The following is a 22,284-nucleotide window of genomic DNA, read 5'->3' on the forward strand; positions in this document are numbered from 1 at the left end:
AAGTGGGAAAAAGTTCCTTTGTCTCTGGAGAGACACCCACTCGAGTACATTATGGTGTTTTCAGAATTTAGCAGTTATATTCCAGCAAGATGGTAATTCAGGTAAAGGTAGGAGACACAAAGTTACATTCATATGCAGAAAAACTCACATTTAAAGGCCGTGTTTCAAGGTAAATTTTTTCTAAAGAATTTGTGCAATTTGCTTGTTGGTAATAAACATTTAAACTGTTATCCATTGTATTTTATGTTGTTGGGCATCACAAAACGGAATATAATACGGAAAAATATGTACCATCTTACAGCGTTCTCCATTCCCTCACAATGCATTGCATCACGTCACGTTGGGGAGAGAATTTACCAAAGCACGCCTTGACAGCATTGAGAGACGAGTAGTAGACGAGAGTTTTCAGATAGCGCAGATTATAGATAAATACATAGATATATATAGATAGATAGACTACATAGACAGAAAGATAGAGAGATATCGACCAACAGTGACCCAAACGCACTCACTTCCACTACAGCACAAGCTTTTCAGCGCAGTTTCTTGGCAATTCCTCATTTGCCCTCTCAAGGCTGGCTCGATCGAAATGACATGGCTGTGGACCATCATAAATGTTGACTCTTGCCACCTTTTCCTCATCCCAGTCAGTCGCTATAGTTCTGATGCTGCGTTCCAGGCAGGTTTTTGAGCTCGTAATCACTATTTCATACCACTACTAACGACTTTGTAACTAGATTATTTATTTTACTGCAATGTTACATTGACCTAAAATCATTTTTTCAACATGTACCACTTGCATAAACACTGCGTCCATATGTAGTATTATTCGTAGGGGCTGTCATCGTTGTTTCGCGTGCTGTGTGACCTCGGAACTCGGAGTACATCGATCTAGTACGAGACACGAGTTCACGGGTGGGAAGTCATGGGTTTGATTGCCGTTCCGGTGCACTTTCACGGGTTTAAGGTTGGAAAAACACGGGTTACGGGTTGCCTGGAATGCGGCATCATACTAGGCTGAGGCTACCTTTCCCCGACTTCTCCCCAATGTGACGTCATCATCGAATTGTGTAAAAAAAACGTTAATACCAAAAACTTAGAGACATTTTAAAAATGATATACATATCTTGAGTGATTTATGTACCCATTAATCGAAAGTGGTGGTTAACCTGCAACATGGCCTTTAAAGTTTGATTAACACACGATAAAAATGCAGATTCTCCAATTGGATATGTTAAGACATCTAAGCACAAAAAGGAAGTTAATACATTTAAAATACATTTACTTTCCTTTTTCCTTACAAAAATTCCTAGCGAGCTGGGCTTTTTCTGTTTCTCCCAGTTGGGTCATAAAGTTTTATGACCTGGTCAGAGGTAGGGTTACAAAACCATGACTATTTGAGAACATTAATTAGGAGAAACATTTCCAAGTTACAAATCAGAAAATCATAACCATCTTAGAACAGGGCTAACCAGTTATGCAACGCACAAACCTTTCAAATACATCTTAGTAATGACCTACATGATGAGTGTAAAGAAACATTTGTGTGTGTGTGTGTGTTGTGGAATCTGGTTTAATTCTCCAGGTTTCTGGTTCTTGTTTTATTCTCCAGGTTACTGGTTCCTCTAGTTTTATTGTCAAAGTTTCTGGTTCCTCTGGTTTTATTCTGCAGGTCTCTGGCTCCTCGTGTTTTATTCTGCAGGTTTCTAGTTCCTCTTGTTTTATTCTCCAGGTTTCTGGTTCCTCTTGTTTTATTCTCCAGGTTTCTGGCTCCTCGTGTTTTATTCTCCAGGTTTCTGGCTCCTCGTGTTTTATTCTGCAGGTTTCTGGCTCCTCGTGTTTTATTCTGCAGGTTTCTGGTTCCCCCAAATGTCGACGTGTCCTTGAGCAAGACACCTAACCCCAGCTGCTCCCGGCAGGCTGGATGGTGCCTTGAATGGCTGACACCGCAGTCGGTGTATGATTGAGTGAGTGAATGGGTAAATGTGAGGCAACTTGTAAAGCGCTTTGGATTGCCATGGGATCTGTTGAAAGCGCTATATAAATGCAGTCCATTTACTTATTTGGTTTCATTCGTGTGAATCCTCTCATGTGTTTTCAGATGTGTCGAATCCCTGAATCTCTTGTCACAGTGTGAACACTTGTAAGGTTTCTCTCCAGTGTGGAGCCTCTCATGTGTTTTCAGATTTGATGAATCACTGAATATCTTGTCACAGTGTGAACACTTATAAGGTTTCTCTCCAGTGTGGATCCTCTCATGTGTTTTCAGATATGATGAATCACTGAATCTCTTGTCACAGTGTGCACACTTATAAGGTTTCTCTCCAGTGTGGATCCTCTCATGTGCTTTCAGAGTTGATGAATCACGGAATCTCTTGTCACAGTGTGCACACTTATATGGTTTCTCTCCAGTGTGAATCCTCTCATGTATTTTCAGACTTGATGACACACTGAATCTCCAGTCACAGTGTGAACACTTATAAGGTTTCTCTCCAGTGTGGATCCTCTCATGTGTTTTCAGAGTTGATGAATCACTGAATCTCTTGTCACAGTGTGCACACTTATATGGTTTCTCTCCAGTGTGAATCCTCTCATGTATTTTCTGACCTGATGATTTACTGAATCTCTTGTCGCAGTGTGAACACTTATAAGGTTTCTCTACAGTGTGGATCCTCTCATGTGTTTTCAGAGATGAAGAATCATTGAATGTCTTGTCACAGTGTGCACACTTATAAGGTTTCTCTCCAATGTGAATCCTCTTATGCGTTTTCAGAGATGAAGAATCATTGAATGTCTTGTCACAGTGTGCACACTTATAAAGTTTCTCTCCAATGTGAATCCTCTCATGCGTTATCAGAGATGATGAATCATTGAATGTCTTGTCACAGTGTGCACACTTATAATGTTTCTCTCCAGTGTGAATCCTCTCATGCGTTTTCAGAGATGATGAATCATTGAATGTCTTGTCACAGTGTGCACAATTAAAAAGTTTCTCTCCAATGTGAATCCTCTTATGCGTTTTCAGAGATGAAGAATCATTGAATGTCTTGTCACAGTGTGCACACTTATAATGTGTCTCTCCAGTGTGAATCCTCTCATGCGTTATCAGAGATGATGAATCATTGAATGTCTTGTCACAGTGTGCACACTTATAATGTTTCTCTCCAGTGTGAATCCTCTCATGCATTTTCAGAGATGATGAATCATTGAATCTCTTGTCACAGTGTGCACACTTATATGGTTTCTCTCCAGTGTGAATCCTCTCATGCCTTTTCAGAGATGATGAATCACTGAATCTCTTGTCACAGTGTGCACACTTATATGGTTTCTCTCCGGTGTGAATCCTCTCATGTATTTTCTGACCTGATAATTTACTGAATCTCTTGTCACAATGTGAACACTTGTAAGGTTTCTCTCCAGTGTGAATCCTCTCATGTGCTTTCAGATGTGATGGATGACTGAATCTCTTGTAACAGTTTGAACACTTGTAAGGTTTCTCTGCAGTGTGAATGCTCTCATGTGTTTTCAAATATGATGAATAATTGAATCTCTTGTCACAGTGTGAACACTTATAAGGTTTCTCTCCAGTGTGAATCCTCTCATGCGTTTTCAGATATGATGAATAATTGAATCTCTTGTCACAGTGTGAACACTTATAAGGTTTCTCTCCAGTGTGAATCCTCTCATGTGTTTTCAGATTTGATTTATCACTGAATCTCTTGTCACAGTGTGAACACTTATAAGGTTTCTTTCCAGTGTGGAACCTTTCATTTCTTTTTATATATACTCTTTCACCAGTATGTATTTTCTGATGTACTTTCAAACTTTGTAGAGGCAAAAAACTCTTACTACACAAATAACATGGATGTGGTTTCTCCTTTGCATGAACTTTCAAGTGTTTCTTCAGAAGTGAAACCCATAAAAACATTTTACCGCATTGATCACATGCATGCTTCTTGTCTGCAGTGTGGATGTTCATGTGTATATTAAGGTTTGATGATTGTGTGAAACTCTTCCCACACTGATCACAAGTGAATGGTTTCTCTCCAGTATGAATTCTCATGTGATGCTCAAAACCTGTTTTGTCTGTGAATCTCTTTCCACACTGAGTGCAGCGGAAGGACTTCTTTGCTCTTTTTTTCTTTAAATCTTTCTGTTTGCTTTGAGAGAAACCCAAAGGTTTTCCTCCAGTTTTGACGTGATTTTTCTCCTCAACTTCACTTGATTCTTCATTCTCCTCTTTTTCTTCAATTAACTCTGAAACAAAAGTAAAAATTATTTATTTTTGGTAACTTGTTAAAAACTTAAATGTTTAACATCTGTAAGTCTGCGATTAATTTTATTTTCTTCAGATTGAATGGGGACAACTTGATAAACATAAAATCAACATTAAGTTATTTTTTCAATGCCCTCTGCATATTTTGAAGCATCGTTTTTTAGAGTTAATTTCAAACGGCCGTAAGATTAACTTATCAACTTTCAATAATTTTATCACTTCTTATAATTCCAGGAAAATTGTTTCTGGCCATGAAACTATTCTCCTGTCCTTATAAAATTTAGGTTAATGAAAAGTAACAAATAAGCTTTGTAGCTGAGATCAAACATTTCATTGACTTTGTGATGTTAGCATTTAGACAGAAGCAATCGGGAATATATATTGGATTTTAATGGTGAAATAATAATACACAGAACTACGATTCACAAAGAGTAAATATGCGTATAACAATACAAACAGTAAAAACAATTCAAGACAAAACGGATAATCGATGAGAGAGAGAGAGAGGATGAAAGGGTAAGCAAGAGAAAGTGAAAGAGAAATAGGCTAGATCACAAAATGATCGCCTAGTATGGCAAAATCACAGACAGTAACCTTTTGAAAGAGAACAAGGAATCAGATCACCTTGAAAAAAGGGAATAGACAACCTTAAGCAGTATTTAAATCTCTATAGAAAATAATACTTGCATGTGGTTGTGTTTGTGACTGTTCTTTTGGAGCTGGGCGTGTTCTCTCATGTCTTCCGGGGCGAGCAGACTCGCGCAAAGTTTTAAAGGTTAACTGAACGTGAAGTTACCAAAGAAATTATTCAGATTTTGTCTCCCTCGTGGAGGGAGAGGCGAATATGAGAATACAACTTAGTAAAGGAAAGAAAAGAAAAACGGAGATGAGAGCTCCCTAAGGAACCATGAAACAAGACGTTCTCTCAGATGAAGTGCGCTGAGAACGTTCTGTGTCAGTCTTCTTATGGAGTGACTTGGTTCATGCCTCTGTTCGCGCGAACAACCAGTGAACGTCCAAAGATCTGAAGCAGGAAAAAGTTCCTTTGTCTCTTACGCAAGTAAGTTTTGGTGTTATCAGAATTCAGTAGTTATATTTCAGCAAGATGGTAATTCCAGAATAATACATTTTCTATGTATGAGTGGTTCATTCAAAACAAGACGGTTAATGAGATACCAAGAATGGCAGGTAAAGGTAGAAGAAACTTAAAGTTACATACATATGCATAATACACACATTCAAAGTTTGATTAACACACGATAAAACTGCAGATACTTCAATTTGATATGGGAAGACATCTAAGCACTAAAAGGAAATACAGTTAATACATTTAAAAGGTACTTTCCTTTTTCCTTACAAGAATTCCCAGAGAGCTGGGCTCTCCTGTTTCTCCCAGTTGGGTCATAAAGTTTTATGTATAATAACACAGTTAATGGCTGGTACACGGCCACATGCTCTTCTCATAAATGAGAGATTAACTCTTTCTTGGCATTACAAATAAAGTAAAGACAAAATTATATTATATTGCACACATATAGGCTGTTCAGATTACTTGTTAAAGTGCAATGACATACCTTATATCTGCACACGATGTAGGTCTGTTTGTGGATGGAGACTTTGTAACGGCCAAAACTATGTATTTTGCATGCATCACATTATAGTGCGGTGTGTATGAAAATAATAACAAGACGGCAGAGTGAACTTATCATATCAAAGTGTTTCTCACGTAGTCTTAACTTATAACACACACTATGTGGTGATGACATAGAAGTACTACGTGAGAACCACTATGGATGATAAATTCACTCTGCCGCCTTATTATTTTTATGCACTCCGCACTATAATGTGAAGCATGCAAAATATTATAACATCCTATTATGCTTTTTCACTTTTTGAATTTTAGTCAGTGTGTAGTGTGTATGTTTGGGCATAACTAACATCTAAAATGTTACAAATCTCCAAAGTGAACCATTTCATTTTTTAAAAATCCCTTTTTACTACAATAAACATCTTGTTTGGACTACAGCATTGTTTTCCAAAACAATATAAAATTGATCTGGCAATATTGATGCCATCCTTATCAGAAGGAACTTGCTGTTTTGGCAAGGGGCGAACAGTACTGAAAAACCGTCTGAGCTGTTCACCAATCACAACACACTGGGACAGCTAACCAAACACATTTTGTTTTTCGGAAGGCAGGTCTTCATCAAACCCTGAACTAATCGAGACATTTGTGACGAGCTGGAGAGAAAGGTATTGTAATAATGTAAATTATGTGAAAAATAATGTGTTTTTCGAACCACCAAGCATGAGAGCATTTTCTAGTACACCCCCAAAACAAGTTCAAGACATTGTAAAAGAGCATAATAGGACCCCTTTAACCACTCCTATCCAACCAGGTATTGAAGTTAGAAATCCCTGACCACTAATTAACATACTTTGTCAATAAGATAAAAGTGGGTTTTGTTTAAAGTTACTATTTTCCATGCACATAGATCTTTGATATGAATATTTTTGGTAACTAAATATCGCCAGCTAAAAAGTAACTAGTAACTTGTACTCTGATTATTTTTTGAGAGAAGTACATTTTACTTTTACTTAAGTACTGTTTTGACAGCAGTACATAAACTTTATATACATAAATTATATATATATATATATATATATATATATATATATATATATATATACACATACACACACACACACACACACACACACACACACACAGTAAAAAAGGTTGGGTTGTTTTTTAACCTAACCTTTGGGTTACACATATTGGGTCAATGTGTTGGGTTATCTTAAAATTTGTTGGGTCATTTTTTTTCGTCGTTGGGTTATTTTTAGTTATAACCCAACTGTTTCCGGCATCAAATTTTACTAATAATAATAAACTTTATTTTATAAAGCGCCTTTAAAGGCTACTTCTCAAAGCGCTGTACACAAACAAGCAATACAAAGCTCAAACAATAAAAGTAACATCAACAATCAAATGCTAATTTAAAAAAATAAGTCTTAAGTCTACCTTTAAAAATGTCATAGCCCTGTGCTTCCCTAAGATCAGGAGGCAGAGAATTCCGACAGGAGCATATGAAGAAAAGGCCCTGTCACGTAAGCGTGTTTGAGGAACAACCAACAAGTTGGATTGAGAAGAACGCAGTCTCCGAGTTGGGGTATAGGAAGTTAACAACTCAGATAAATTATAAGGGGCCAAGCTATGCAATGCTTTATATGTCAGCATCATCATTTTAAAATCTACTCTGAATCGGACTGGGAGCCAGTGTAAGGACTCCAAAACCGGAGTGATGTGATTGCATACCCTGGACCCAGTCAATATCCTGGCGGCCGAGTTTTGTACATATTGTAGTTTGTTAAAGGGAGGGTGAAATGCTCGTTTTCACTCAATATCCTGTTAATCTTGAGTACCTATAGAGTAGTACTGCATCCTTCATAACTCCAAAAAGTCTTTAGTTTTATTATATTCATAAGAGAAAGATAGTCTGTACCGATTTTTCCCGGAAAAACACGACCGACTGGAGGCGTGACGTGTGGGCGGAGCTAAAGAATCACGAGCGCGAGTAGGCTTTTGCGTTGAGAGCGTTTGGAAGCTGTGACATTACCGTGAGGAAAAAAACATCATCCCCAACAAACCATGGCTAACAGTCAAATTCAGCGTATATTTATGATCCAGAATCAGATCCAGAGGCTGAAATTTAACAAGAGCAGCATCAGCAACGACGTCTCTGTGGTATGTACTGATACTGTATATATTTGCTTAGCGGTTTTGGAAAATGACTAAGTTCCACTTTGTCGTCTTTTTTTTTTTTTAAGCTGTACATGTGGAAAGTGCAGTTTGATGACAACTTCGCATGTTGTTTACTTGATGTGCTTACGTGCCGATAGCTAAGTTAACAACACAGAGATATTTGAAGCAGTTTTACTCGTGCAGTTTGATGACAACATCGCATGTTGTTTACTTGATGTGCTTACGCGCCGATAGCTAAGTTAACAACACAGAGATATTTGAAGCAGTTTTACTCACCGCATGCGGTTCCAACACACGATCGTGACCCTTTTCGTTGGGACTGCATTATCCTTAAGAAATAAACGATTTGCAAATCCAGCGTCAAACTGGGCCTTGTTTGTAAAACAAGCATCTTCGAAATGCAGGGGAACAAACACAAACACTTGCACAACTCCGTTGATGCTCTGTAAAAATAAACTCCATCCACTGGTCCCTTAATGCTGTTTTTCTTTTGGTAATCTGTGCAGGGTTGTCTTGCCCTGGCAACCAAAAACACACTCCTTTTTGTGACATTTTGCGACGCTCTCGCTCTGATCAGTGAATGTCTTTTGTGCTCTCAGTGCTCTGCTATACGGGAGCACGCGCTCTTCCAGCAGAAGTGTCCTTAGGACTCATATAAGGAAATTCCGCTCCATCTAACGTCACACAGAGCCATACTCGAAAAAAAACTTTCCGAAACTTGTGACAAACCAGAAGGAGTATTTTTGGAACAGAAATACTCCTTCAAACATACAACTTAATTTTTGAAACTTTGTCCATGTTTAGCATGAGAATCCAACTCTTTAACAGTGTAAAAAACTCAGTATGCATGAAATAGCATTTCACCCCCCCCCCCCCCCCCCCCCCTTTAAGTGTGGATTTAGAGACTCCGGCTAGAAGGGCGTTACAGTAATCTATCCTAGAGATGACAAAGGAATTCATCAGCTTTTCAGCTACTGAGAAATTTAGCATAGGATGTAATCTAGCTATATTTCTGAGGTGAAAAAAGGATGATTTAAATGTACTCTGGACGAAAGAATCAAATGAAAGCCTGGTATCAAAAAGTAACTCCAAGATTCCTCACTTTAGCTTGAGTAGCCAAGACAGAGCCATCAATAGTCAAGGATAAGGAACCAGCTTTTGAAATTTGATGACGGGAACCAATAAGCATAACTTAAGTTTTACCACTATTCAGACACAAAAAATTTGTACTCATCCATTCCTTTATCTCAGAAACACAGCCGGACAGAAAATCAACATCAAGATGTTCACCAGACTTTGAGTGTATATAAATCTGCATATCATCAGCATAAAAGTGATAATGAAGGCCAAGCGATCGCAACAACTGTCCAAGTGGTGCCAGATAAATATTAAAAAGCAGAGGGCCCAGGACTGAGCCCTGAGGAACCCCAGTGAAAACAGAGCTAATCTCAGACCTGAAACCACCCATGGAAACGAACTGAGAACGGTCTGTAAAATAGGATTTAAACCACTTCAAAGCTGTCCCAGACACACCAAAATCTTGTTCAAGGCGGGCGAGTAATAGACTATGATCAACAGTATCAAAGGCTGCTCTTAAATCAAGAAGGATGAGAATGGAAATTACACCAGAGTCAGAAGCCATCAACAAATCATTGGTAACTCTGACCAAAGCCGTTTCAGTACTGTGGAATTTATGAAAACCTGACTGAAGAGGATCAAACAGGTTATTAATTGCGAGATGGTTACGTAGATGAAAGGCAACAACACGCTCAAGTATTTTTGCCATGAACGGAAGGTTGGAGATACGTCGAAGATTTTTGAAATCCTCCAGAGTAATATTTTCTTTTTTGGTACTGGGGTTACAGCAGCAATCTTTAATGCTGCTGGAACCTCCCCCATCTGCAATGAATCATTCATAATACTAAGGACAGTAGGGCTCAAAACATCGAAACAAGATTTAAATAAGCTAGTGAGAAGAAAAACCAGTAAACCCAGATGAACAGAGAAGTGAGACAATGGGAGCAGATGCAACAGAAATGTGTATGCGAACACTATCAATTTTAGAGTAAAAGAATTTAAGAAAAGAATCACATAGCTGTTGAGAAACAGGCAAGGTGGTGGCAGCATCAACTTTAACGGTCCAGTCAGAGACTCAGTGCGGACATCAGCGTCAGCCTGCCTGACTATGAAGGGTAAGTAACTGTTAATATAAACGTTTGATGTATATAACTGTTATAACATAAAGTTTGTGTCTGATACGTTAATTTTTTTTAATACATTAAAAAGTTTGTGTTCCCTTTAGTCCGTTTGTTTCCCCCAGAGAATTAGATCGATTGTAAATGAATGCTATTCCTGTTTGTTCGCCAGCATTAATACATTAAAAGATTTAATGTTTAGACAAGCATTACTTATAGTTAATAAAAATTGTCTGGTGAAATGTGAAAGTTTGACGAAATCATTAGAATTAAGCAAGAAAGCTTTATTTATACTAGTGCCCCAAATTTACATAACGTTAACATTACTCTTACAACCAACCTTTAAGTCATATGCATTTTAGCGGACCAGCACTAATTAATTGTACAGTAAAAGTGTTTTTATGGTTTATTCATATTGAATATTCTTATGCATCTATTAGAATACCCTATAATTACAGCAATTTCTCTTATGAAGCTAGATTGATTGACATGTTTTTTTTTTATGTGTTTTGCTAAATGTGTTATACTTCTGTTTTATACAATGGACTTTTTTGTGAAGAAAAAATTGCAACAATAGAATTTCTGCCTGTTAATTGAAACATTTCAAGGTAACCTATTTAAATTAATGATACATAAGTTTTCAATTTTACTTAGACTTATGACTTCCAAAAATGAGGTGAAATAAGTGTATTGCCGCATTCCGTCCAACAAAGCTTCCTTTCACTTACAGTGTACTTTTGTTCCTCCCTACAAGTCCAAATCAGTTTAAGGGTAAAGGGTGGTAAAATTTACTCACATTAGCCGCAAATATTGGCACAAATTTTCTGGAGGGAAATCCACTGACCGACATCTCATGAAGCACGTTTAGTCCAACGAAACAATAACGTTGTAATATGGATCATAATTACTTTGTTTACGTTTCAGTTCTTCAGCGACAGAACTGCTTGTGTCCGTTATGGAATAACTCACGGTCAGAAACTGTGTCTTGGTAGTAAAAAAACGGCATGGTTTAGCAGTGTACAGTGTCACAAACAGAATGAGATGATCCACCGGAAAAAAGAATGAATGAAAGATAGTATATTTGAAGTTTGGCGCTCCCTCGTGACGCGCTGTGACGCACCTGTCAGCTGATGGAGGCGGAACTTATAGCGATCGCCTTTTTCTTTCTTTTATTTTTCAACAGTTTTTATATGAGACATTATATGACATATTTTATATGTGTGAGAGTGTGTTTTATGTTGAATGTGAATGTATCTGCATGATTACCATCTGTTTGAGTGCAAATCAGCCCAAATCAGCTCACTATTACTGTATGATCACGGCTATCAAAGTGAACGCGTCTATATGAATAGAGAGAGTGGATTATTTACTTTATGGCACATTTGTGTTATTACCATCTGCATAAGTTGCCATCAGCACATCAGCACTTATTTGCATCGTAATTCATTGTAAATACTGCATTTCTAGCAATCTCAGGATGTTCTATATTGGCAAACAAAGTTAAATCTTTTTTTATTTTTCTTATTATTCTTATTGTATTTTTCTAGTGCTCAAGTAAATCACTTTTATGATGTCCAAGTTTCTGTCTAGTGTTTTATAACTGAAAAAAAAAACTATGCAGTGGTATGATTACTGACTTAATAGTTTGTAGAAGCCTTCAATACTATTGTGAAATATATTTTTGTATATTTGGGGGGTGGGGGGGTGTAGACATAATCTCATAAAAATATTTGCAAGAGTCTCATTTTTCTTGATATCTTATACAGATTTGAAATATAAACTCATGAGACATCTGACTTTCAACCCAATACTTTTCTAGATTGCTCCAGGACTCATTTCATAGATTTTTATTAGGGATGGGTGTTTTCCGCAGATATCACATTTGAATATTTGAGCTCACAAAAAAAAAGAATATTCGATTATTTAGATTAAGTTTAATGAGACAGACGTTATTTTCAGCAACATTTATTGTTTCCTCATTTTGAACAAGCTTACACAGAATAAGCTTGAACATTACATATCGTGTTTTGTAGCTGAAAACCTTTAACAATGCGTGCAAACAAACAAAAATACAGATTAAAAACAAAACAAAAAGTGAACAAAAAAAGTGAACAAAGAAAAAACGTACAGCAGCCTGCAGCAATTAGGCTATTGTAGAACGTTGCCTACACTTTTAAACTTTTAAACTGTCAGCAAATCTTGATTGTTTTTTTTTTCTATTGTTTTACATGTTCTTGTTAAGAAATACGGACATGTAAACATGGTCGGGGGAAAGTTGGCTCCTAAGTCTGTTAACAATAAGGCCGACCACGGAAAAACGTGGTCTGACGGCATTGTCGGGACTTACAAATAACGGTGTGCTAAGCAAATAAGTTTTATGAAGCGCTTCATGTTTTCGTTTCAACACTTAATGGGATCCTCATCTCGTGGAATACATGGCTCCAGCAAGAACTGTTCCCACTCGTCTCGGCTGGACTCTCTGTATAATCTTCGCTGAAGAACTGGCTCAGCCTTTTCCCGATGAGTGGGCATTGCATCCTCTTCATCCACACCACTCGCTTTAAGGAAAGTGTTCTGATAATGTTAAAAAAAGTTTTTTTTTCTTACTTCTCTCATGTTTTCGTCGAGAAACCTGAGATGTTTGTGCCAAGGGTCTAGGCCGTTGCTTAGTAACGGCAGACGACTCAGGAGCGCTTCTCCCCAAGCGCTTTGGAGAAGGAGAAAGCAACGCACCCATAGTGTTTTCCATGCGTTTTTAGGCACGATATGTGAACGGCCCCTTATTCATTCATGAATTATTTGTTACATCTTCAAATATGCCGTGGAGAATCACAGAACGTGACCAAATTAGGTTTCATTGTGAACTTTTTTTTTTTTTTTTGAAATTTGAATAACATTTTTATTTATCTAATAATAAGAGCAGAACGAATATTCAAATGTTCGAATATCCATGCACACCCCTAATTTATATATCAAATAAAAAAATTATTTAAGTGTGAAAAAAAAAAAAAATCAATGCACTTCAGTGTCTATAACTTTTAATATTTTTGAGCATTATCAAATCTGGTTGATAAAAGTAAAGCCCAAAGGGTCTTCTTTCCAAAGACACCAAAATTATGTTTGTAACACACTGAAGTAGGAAACTGTTACAATTAAAAGTGCGGTAGAACACTTACTGCTGAGTCTCGTAATGGACCCCCCATGGCAGGGTTAAAACCCTTCCTGCCATCTGCACCATACCACACAAATGGAAAAAAGGTGTGCACATCATACACGGAAATGAAGCGGTCCTTCATTGACATTCAAACTGTTAGTAAAAGCAACACTTAAAATTGCATTGCCCTGTGTAGTCAAGTCAGCTTTATTTTTTTTTTGTATAAGACAAGTTGTACAATACAAATCGTTCCAAGAAGATATATAAAAAAAAAAAGACAATTTTATTTTTTGGGTGTATTATCACTTTAACCAATTTAAAATTCGCTATAGCTTTTAACTTATTTAAATTAACTCATTTGTAAAGTAAGTGTATCAATGAAATATCATCACAATGCATGTTAATTGAACTTTTTTTTAAATTCTTTTAAGGTTGGCACTAATTAGTGCTGTACTTGAATCATGAGACAAGCCAGAATCCACATGTCCTGGTGCTTGGTGACAAGGAAAACTTTTAAAATATTATTTTATTAAAAGTTTTTATTATTTTTAGACAGGGAGGCTATGGACCAGAAGACGATACTAAAAGCAGTCGATCTGTGCTTCAAAATTTTCTTTGTATATGACATCTACTACCTAATCAGTAAAAAACTTTTTTATCATCAGTAGCCCCAGCAGTATATTTTATATTATTATTACTTGATTTTATTATTATTTTTTGTTTTATAATTATATTTTATATTCATTTTATTTGAAAGTCGTATTATTTGCCAAGTATGGTAACCCATATTCGGAATTGGTGCTCTGCATTTAACTGATCCAAGTGCACACACAGAGCAGTGAGAAGTGAACACACCCGGAGCAGTGAGCAGCTATAGATCCAGCGCCCAGGGGGCAACTGGGGGTTCAGTGCCTTGCTCAAGGGCACTTCAGCCATGAGTATTGAGGGCGAAAGAGAGCACTGTTCATACACTCTCCCCCACCTACAACTCCTGCCAGCACCGAGACTCAAACCTGCGACTTTCGTGTTACAGGTCCAACTCTCTAAACATTAGGCCATAGCTGTGAACTGTATTTGCACATTTGTGTGTTTTGACATGAATATGAATTGACACATTTGTACATCTTGAAAATGTCAGTTGTATTTTTACACATTCTTGTACATTTAAATAATATGTTTTAAAATATATTTGTAAATGTGTTATAAGCATATTAAAATTAAATCTGTAATTTACAACAAAGTTGTTTCCAAATATGGTTGTATTAAGTAATTTTTAATAAAAATACTGATGTAAATATGAATGATTAACTTAACTGTTGGGTAACTTTTAACCCAACAGGATTTTAACCCACAGATGGGAAGGTGCTATATAGTTGGGTTACAGGTTGGGTTAGTTTTAACCCAACATTTGCCGTGTGTGTGTGTGTGTGTGTATGTATGTATGTGTGTGTATGTATGTATGTATGTATGTTAGGGCTGCACGTTTTCAAGTTTTTCATTAACCGTTAACCGAGGCCCTTAGCGGTTAATACTCGGTTAACCATAGTGTGCGCCAGGGTTTCCGTTGTCCGGTAATTTCCGGACATTGGCCGAAAAAAAAAAAAGAAATGTCCGACAAAATTTAATCTCTCTGGTCAAATTGTCCTATTAAAACTGCCTAATAATCTCGCCCACTAACACAATCTGAATTTGAGAATAAGCCTAAAATGTATAAAGCAAATATACACCGACCTTTGGCTATCTTATAAAGGAACATGCTCTAGTAATAGTTATGTAACTTTCCGTGTTTAGGCGATGGTAACAAGCAGGCTCCGCGGCCGCCTCACTAAGGCTATAGCACTATTCGGACGGGACTAGTTTTCTAAACTACGTTTGAGTTTCGATTCTTACCACCTGACGTCTGTGATTTTCATGTACCAATTCGGACGGGACTAACATCTCCGTGTTTATTACAGAGGTGGGAGGGTCTGATTTGTGCATCTGGGCGTCACAGAGATCACGCGCTCTGTATGCGTGCATTGCATTCATTAAAAATGATTGCCATTAGTATTACTACACAATAAATACTAAATGGCTAGTATAGCAAACCTTGTTAATGTGTGGTTCTTTTTAGTTTAACTTGTTTTCCTTTTTTTTTTTTTTTTCTTATGTAACTGAGTACATAAATGAACGTGAGTAATCTTACCTGATGCTGATATTACAATAGCCGGTATTAACTGTTTACGCGATCTTGCTTTTGATTTTATTATTTGTATTTTTTATTATTATTATTTATTTGCCGCTAAGCAAATCTATCAAACATCCGCGCGGTAAGAGCATCTACGGTTATTCACGTTGGCCAAAACACACAAGGAACCGCGTTGTGAAATAAAATATCACCGGCAATCACAGACATTCGCATTCAGACGGGATTAGCTTTCTTAGAGGATCACTGAGTTTGCTGAAAAACGGTAGGTAATTTGCTCTGGAATTATCACAGAGGTTGTGTGAGAAAAACACAGACGTGGCAGATTCGGACGGGATTAAAGTCAATAAGTACGTCTGTGAAACGCAGATTTCTCTAACGACCCCCTGTAAAACTACTCCCGTCCGAATAGGGCTTATGACTATGTTTGACAGGTACAATATTTGAAAATCGATAAAAAAAAATTTTTAATTACATTTATATCTGAATTTATGTCAACCTATAGACTTTCAAATATTTAAAATGTCATGAATTAATATGTATTTCTGTACAAAATGACAAACATATTTTCCTATTATATTTTGCCTGGAAACGCTTCCAACAAGGCGTCGGTTCTATTTCTAGCATGCACGCGTCGAGCCGCGCCTGAGCCGCGCGTCTCACGCAGGCAGTCGGCAAGCTCTAACCTGTTAACATGGGAGCCGAATTAAAAACAGACACGCCACGCAGCTGAGATGCTTTCGCTCCTGACCGGCCTAATGATGCCCGGGTGTTGGCTGTTGAGATTACAACAACGAGGTTGTACTTGAAGTATATCTAAGCACTGTATTGCGATACTTGCATTTTGCCCCGTCACTGTCAATTTTAAAGTGCTCCAACGCTGTACTTTTTTTTGCCCGCTTCATATTAGAAAAATGACTTCTTCTTGTGGACATTACAAATGTCTGGGAGCGCTCTGGCGGTCTCTGGTGGTGCAAAAATGTTTTACAACTAAATTCAATGCACGCCATTGACGTCACTTAACCGAGCAAAATGTTTCACTCGGTTACGCAATTTTTAACGGTTAATCGGTTAACCGGTTAACCATGGACACCCCTAATGTATGTATGTATATATATATATATATATATATATATATATATATATATATATATATATATATATATATATATATATATATGTATGTATGAAGAGTTTGATTCCAAAACGCGATAAACGGCAATTTATACAAAAACGAGTTACCGCCAAAACAAGCTTCCCATTGACTCTCTATTCAAAGTTTGATAATCAGTTTTTAACAAAACGCGATATCCGCCATGTTTCACTGCCCTGTTTCTTCCCTTTTTTCCTCAAACAGAGACAAACGCCAGTCCTGTTTTTCCTAAAAAAGCCCTACAGTTCCATTCGACCAATCACCGCGCACCATTCCATGACGCAAACTGACGGTAAACACTCGCCTCAGACTTTTAAGTTTTTATATAGGCTACTAAAATGAATAACTTTGATGGTATTGAGGAGCCAATGGTCGTGTCGTCTGTGGGAAAGAAGCGGAAGGGGTCAAAAGACAACCACGCAAGGGAAGTCAGAAATAGAGTCAGAAACTCAGGCGGTGGCAAAATACCGGCGATTGCTTGTTCTCACAGTGAAAAAAAAAAGGTTTGTCATGCCGACAAACTGACAGCTGACGATCTTGTAAAAAACTTTGACATTCTCTACTGTCATACTACGAAGGCCGAACAAGACCAAGCAATTTTGCACCTGATAACAGTAAAACGGGTACAGCAAAGACGTCCCAAGGTGGGAATTGAAGAGGCACAGGAGAGGGAGATCACGAACAAGTTCTACTTGCTCTCCAAGGATCATCCCACGGAGGTTCCTATCTGCAAGGCAACTTTCTGTGCAGTGCTGGGTTTATTTGTTTTATTTCATAAATAAATAAATAGATAGATAGATAGATAGTCGTTGCAGGTATTGGCAAAGATAGAGTAGCCCGAGTGGCAAGATATTATGCAGAGAATGCTGAGGCCAGACCAGAACATAGGGGTGGTGCTAGCAAAGTTACAGAAAATGAAGAAAAGAATAAGAAGAAACTTGTGATGGATCACATTCAAACATTCACTTGTAGGGCAAGCCACTATGGCAGAAGAGGAGCACCTGGGCGGAAATACCTTCCCAGTGACCTCAGCATAAAAAAAATGCATGAATTGTTCAAGCAGCAAAATCATGATGCTGTTAGCTACTCTCTCTATTACAGTGTTTTCCGATACAGTCTCAACCTTGCATTTGGACATCCAGCCACCGACGAGTGTTCTACATGTGCAAAGTTTCATCTCACAGTAAAGAACCCCAGCTTGCCCGAAGAGGAGAAGCGTACAGCATCAGCATCTTTCATTTTGCATCGCAGACGAGCAAGGGTGTTTTATGATTTGCTTGGGCAAAGTGACAATGCAGCATTGACAGTCTGCTTCAACATGATGGAGAATCTGGTACTCCCAAAAACCCCCATTGGTCAGGCGTACTACTCCCGCCAGCTCTACATGTACATCTTTGGTGTTGTTGTCCATGCTGGGAAAGGCAGCAAGCAAAGCAAGGATGACATCCATCTTTACACGTGGATGGAACACAAGAACAGAAAAGACAGTAATTTGACTGCTTCTGCTCTGAACCACTGTTTTGTTTTCGGCAGCCATTGAATGTTGCAGTTTGCAATGTTCAGAAGTTGAGATTATTCAGTGATTCCTGTTTTGGACAAAACAAAAATGTGAATGTTCTGTCAATGCTGTTTGCTTTAACAAAGCAGAATTGTCCTAATATGATCACGGAATATGTGTTTCCCATCAGGGGACACAGTTTCCTTCCTGTTGACCGCGTTTTTGAGAGGATTGAGCAGCAGATTCGAAAGCACAATACCAACCTCATGCCAGAAGAGTATGACATTTTGAGGAACCATGGACATGTCCATGTCTACGGCCAGGACTGGCAAGCTTATGATTTGAAGAAGGCAACACAGGTTTTTGTAAAGCCACAGAAGTCATTCAAGCTCAGTGATGCTAGAATGCTGGAACTCAGGAATGACAAACTTGGATTAAAGACTATGTACAACAGTGACTTCTGCTATCACTCGGTTTTGAAGCGAGGACAGAACTGGGCAAACTTCAAGCCGAGTCAGCTCCCAAATGTAAGCACAGTGAAGGATGCAAAAAGAAAGGATGTGCTTAACTTGCTTGCTGAAATTGGTGCCAGTGCCACTGTGCGTGCCTTCTATGATGGAGCACTCATTGTAAATGATGCCGACCATGACAGCCCTGAAGAATAATTCTGCCGATTGAGCCTTTTGAGTTCATGGTTTCAGTGCATAATAAGTGTGTGTGAACACGTGTGTGTGAGAAATACCTGAGCAAACAGGAGGAGGAGTTAAGTGAGTGCGGAGAAAGTCTGTGTGTGGTTGGGTGTGTCTAGATAATGGCACTTCACAATGGCACTGAATTGTAGTTGTCCATAATAAATAGATAGATAGATAGATAGATAAATAAATACATAGATAAATAGATCGATAAATAAATAGATAAATAAATAAATAACAAGCACTACAACATGATTAATGTATTTCATATATCTGTGTTCCACTATAAGAAATTTGTTCAAGTTGGCAGTATGTAAATCGACTGTCATGGTTGCTTATAGTCTAGTTATGTTGCACAATCTCACACAGATGTATTGTTTATTTAAAGTTATATTTTGCACAGAAATATTGTTATGTTTTTTAATGACACAGAAATATTGTTTTTATGAGCATGTTTTTATGAAGCATTGTGATGGATGTATTTTTTAGAAATCTGTTGTCCACGTTTGGGATTTGTATAGATAACTTACTATTTAATACTATTTAACTTAATAATTGCACAGTTTCGTACATTGTTTTGAAAATTTTATGAATGTAGTGTACAGAATAACAAGATAAACGCAACAGAAACAAAATTTTGCTCTAATGTTACGTATGAGTTCAGGATGAATTTGAAATGTTGCTATTAACAGCATTAATATCAGACTGAAATGAATGCAATCTGAAAAAGGCAGCGAGATGAATGTACTTTTAAAAATTGGTTTAATGGTTTAATATAAGTGATGTTGTTCAAGTTTTGGGGTTTGTCATATGTATAGACAACCTTTCCTTGTTATTCATTGTTATGTCTTTGCTCAATTTCATACAGAAAGTGAGTTTTTGTTGATGAAATGGATTTGTAGCATTTTGGGGAAAAACGTGTCATGGATATATTGCATTTTGGAGAAAAAAAATGTCTTTGTTTAATAAATGTTTAAAATCAAAATATGGATTTGATTTTTTTATGTTATTACAAACTCATTATGATATATTATGGTTTGAAACAGAAAATAACAGTTTTCATACAAACAGTCTTTTGGGAAAGAAAATGCCTTTTTTCTCAATTTAACAATTTTGGATTTATAGCGTTTTGGAACCAAACTCTTCATATATAGATAGATAGATAGACACACACACACACACACACGGCAGGGCCCCAAAACACCAGATAAGTAAAACTTTGTAAGCCTAAATGTAACATTACCACAAACAGACATTAAAGATAAATAAAGAATACTTTGTAAGCCTAAATGTAACATTACCACAAACAGACATTAAAGATAAATGAAGAATACACACCAACCTCTTTCTGGTTCCTCGTGTTTTATTCTCCCGTTTTCTGGTTCCTCGTGTTTTACTCTGCAGGATTCTGGTTCCTCGTGTTTTATTCTCACGGTTTCTGGTTCCTCGTGTTTTATTCTCCAGGTTTCTGGTTCCTCTTGTTTTATTCTCCAGGTTTCTGGTTCCTCTTGTTTTATTCTCCAGGTTTCTGGTTCCTCGTGTTTTATTCTCCAGGTTTCTGGTTCCTCGTGTTCTATTATCCAGGTTTCTGGTTCCTCGTGTTTTATTTTGCAGGTTTCTGGTTCCTCATGTTCTATTATCCAGGTTTCTGGTTCCTCGTGTTTTATTCTGCAGGTTTCTGGTTCCTCGTGTTTTATTCTCCAGGTATCTAGTTCCTCATGTTTTATTATCCAGGTTTCTGGTTCCTCTTGATTTATTCTCCAGGTTTCTGGTTCCTCGTGTTTTATTCCGCATTTTTCTTGTTCCTCATATTTTATTCCCCATGTTTCTTGTTCCTCGTGTTTTATTCTCCAGGTTTCTGGTTCCTCGTGTTCACTCTCCTCTTTAACAAACATAATTTTCACAGCAGCAGATCTCAGTTCAGCTGATACTCCTCCAGATATTCCTGCATGTTTCAAAACTTCGACTACTGTGAAGATGAAAATATTACAGGTACACCTATTTACTGAACTGATTAAGAAACTGTATTTTTCTCTTAAAAGAAACGTTTCTAAGTGTTTGTATTAAGGGAGCATGCCGACAAAACAACAACAGAGAGCGCGGCGAAAATAGTTCTTCCTCCTCTGAGGTTTATTGGTGTTTGTAAAACAAACGAATGTGTGTAGCGCCTCCCGCTGGACTGGAGAGTGCGAGACGCAGAACAAAAACACCCCAGACAGCACACATACGTTGTGCCGATGTCGGCACGGTATCGCTCAGGGAGCGTTTGATAGGAAAGATTTCGCCGCAAGGTCGGCCTCTGATCGGAAATGCTCTCCGATGCATCCCGGCCGCTCTGCGTGGACGCGGTTCACCGGCGTTTTGATCATCGTTATGGACCATATATAATAAAACAATACACACCTCTTTCAAGAACAGATGCAACTTTATTAATATTTTCATTTATTTCATATTACATGTACAAATACATTAACATTTACCCGATGCTTTGATCAAAAGTGGATAATTCGGGATTATTTGTAGTCTTTTGAAATTCAACCATGATTTTACTACAGCTTTTGCAGTAAAACCATAGTAAAAACAAAATCAACCATAATTTTACTAAAATCACCATGGTTTAACTATGACTGTTGCAGTAAAACATTAGTATCTACCAAAATAACCACGACTACATTACTTGCATGGTTATATGTTGTATAAGTACAGCACTTTTTTACAATACTTATTTCAAAGTAGGTTACATAAAATGCATGTTTCAAGCCAGAGGTGACAGACTCATTGGGAAAGACCATCTATTAGTTCATAATAAAAAGTCATGTGTTCAGTGCTGTCAGCATCGCAGGCTAACTTTATGGCAAAAACTTTTTAAAAAGAGTTACATAAACACAGAATAAAACCAGGCAAATAATAATTAAAGCAATTAAAATATATACATATTTTATACATATTTATTTACACACACACACACACACACACACACACACACACACACACACATATATATATATATATATATATATATATATATATATATATTTATAAATAAGTAATTAAAATGTTTTAAATTGCATGATAAAAATTCTAAAATATTTTCTGATAAAATCTTACTAAACAAGTCTCTAGTTTTGTGTTCAGTTCACATTAACATTATCTTTCAACATTTTTAAAGGGTAAGTTAAAAAATGTTCAATCCATTTTGTATTTTTATATTGTTGGTAACATTTGTAAAAGAACAATGTTTATTCTTTCTCCAAGATACCGTTTATTTGTCAGCAAAACTGATTCAAAACAGCATGTTTTCATTTAGATGCTGCATTGTGTCATTTTGTTAAAACTCCTCATCCTGTAGAGTGCTGCTTACAAAT

At 37.2% G+C, this 22,284-nt stretch overlaps 2 protein-coding genes across 5 annotated transcripts in view; both read right to left on the reverse strand.

The window, feature by feature from the left end:
• The window catches only part of LOC127953350 (zinc finger protein 271), a 408,540-nt gene that overhangs the window by 148,628 nt on the left and 237,628 nt on the right, over positions 1–22,284 (reverse strand). The window lies entirely within an intron of this gene.
• Positions 1,747–21,023, reverse strand: LOC127953347 (zinc finger protein 271-like). Its single transcript, XM_052552546.1, has 2 exons — positions 20,262–21,023; positions 1,747–4,257 (listed from the first exon to the last, which is right to left on the reverse strand). Exons 1-2 carry the CDS (start codon positions 20,812–20,814, stop codon positions 2,060–2,062), a joined length of 2,751 nt encoding a protein of 916 aa, XP_052408506.1. The 5' UTR covers positions 20,815–21,023; the 3' UTR covers positions 1,747–2,059.

Source organism: Carassius gibelio, chromosome B3, assembly GCF_023724105.1.
Source record: "Carassius gibelio isolate Cgi1373 ecotype wild population from Czech Republic chromosome B3, carGib1.2-hapl.c, whole genome shotgun sequence".
Classification (NCBI taxonomy): domain Eukaryota; kingdom Metazoa; phylum Chordata; class Actinopteri; order Cypriniformes; family Cyprinidae; genus Carassius; species Carassius gibelio.

Excerpts from the sequence above, each read along its gene's own strand:
- LOC127953347 (XM_052552546.1), bottom strand. The coding sequence starts at position 20,814 with ATGTTTGTTAAAGAGGAGAGTGAACACGAGGAACCAGAAACCTGGAGA. Across the intron at positions 4,258-20,261 it reads ACACGAGGAACCAGAAAGAG|AGTTAATTGAAGAAAAAGAG; the intron begins GTTGGTGTGTAT and ends CTTTTGTTTCAG.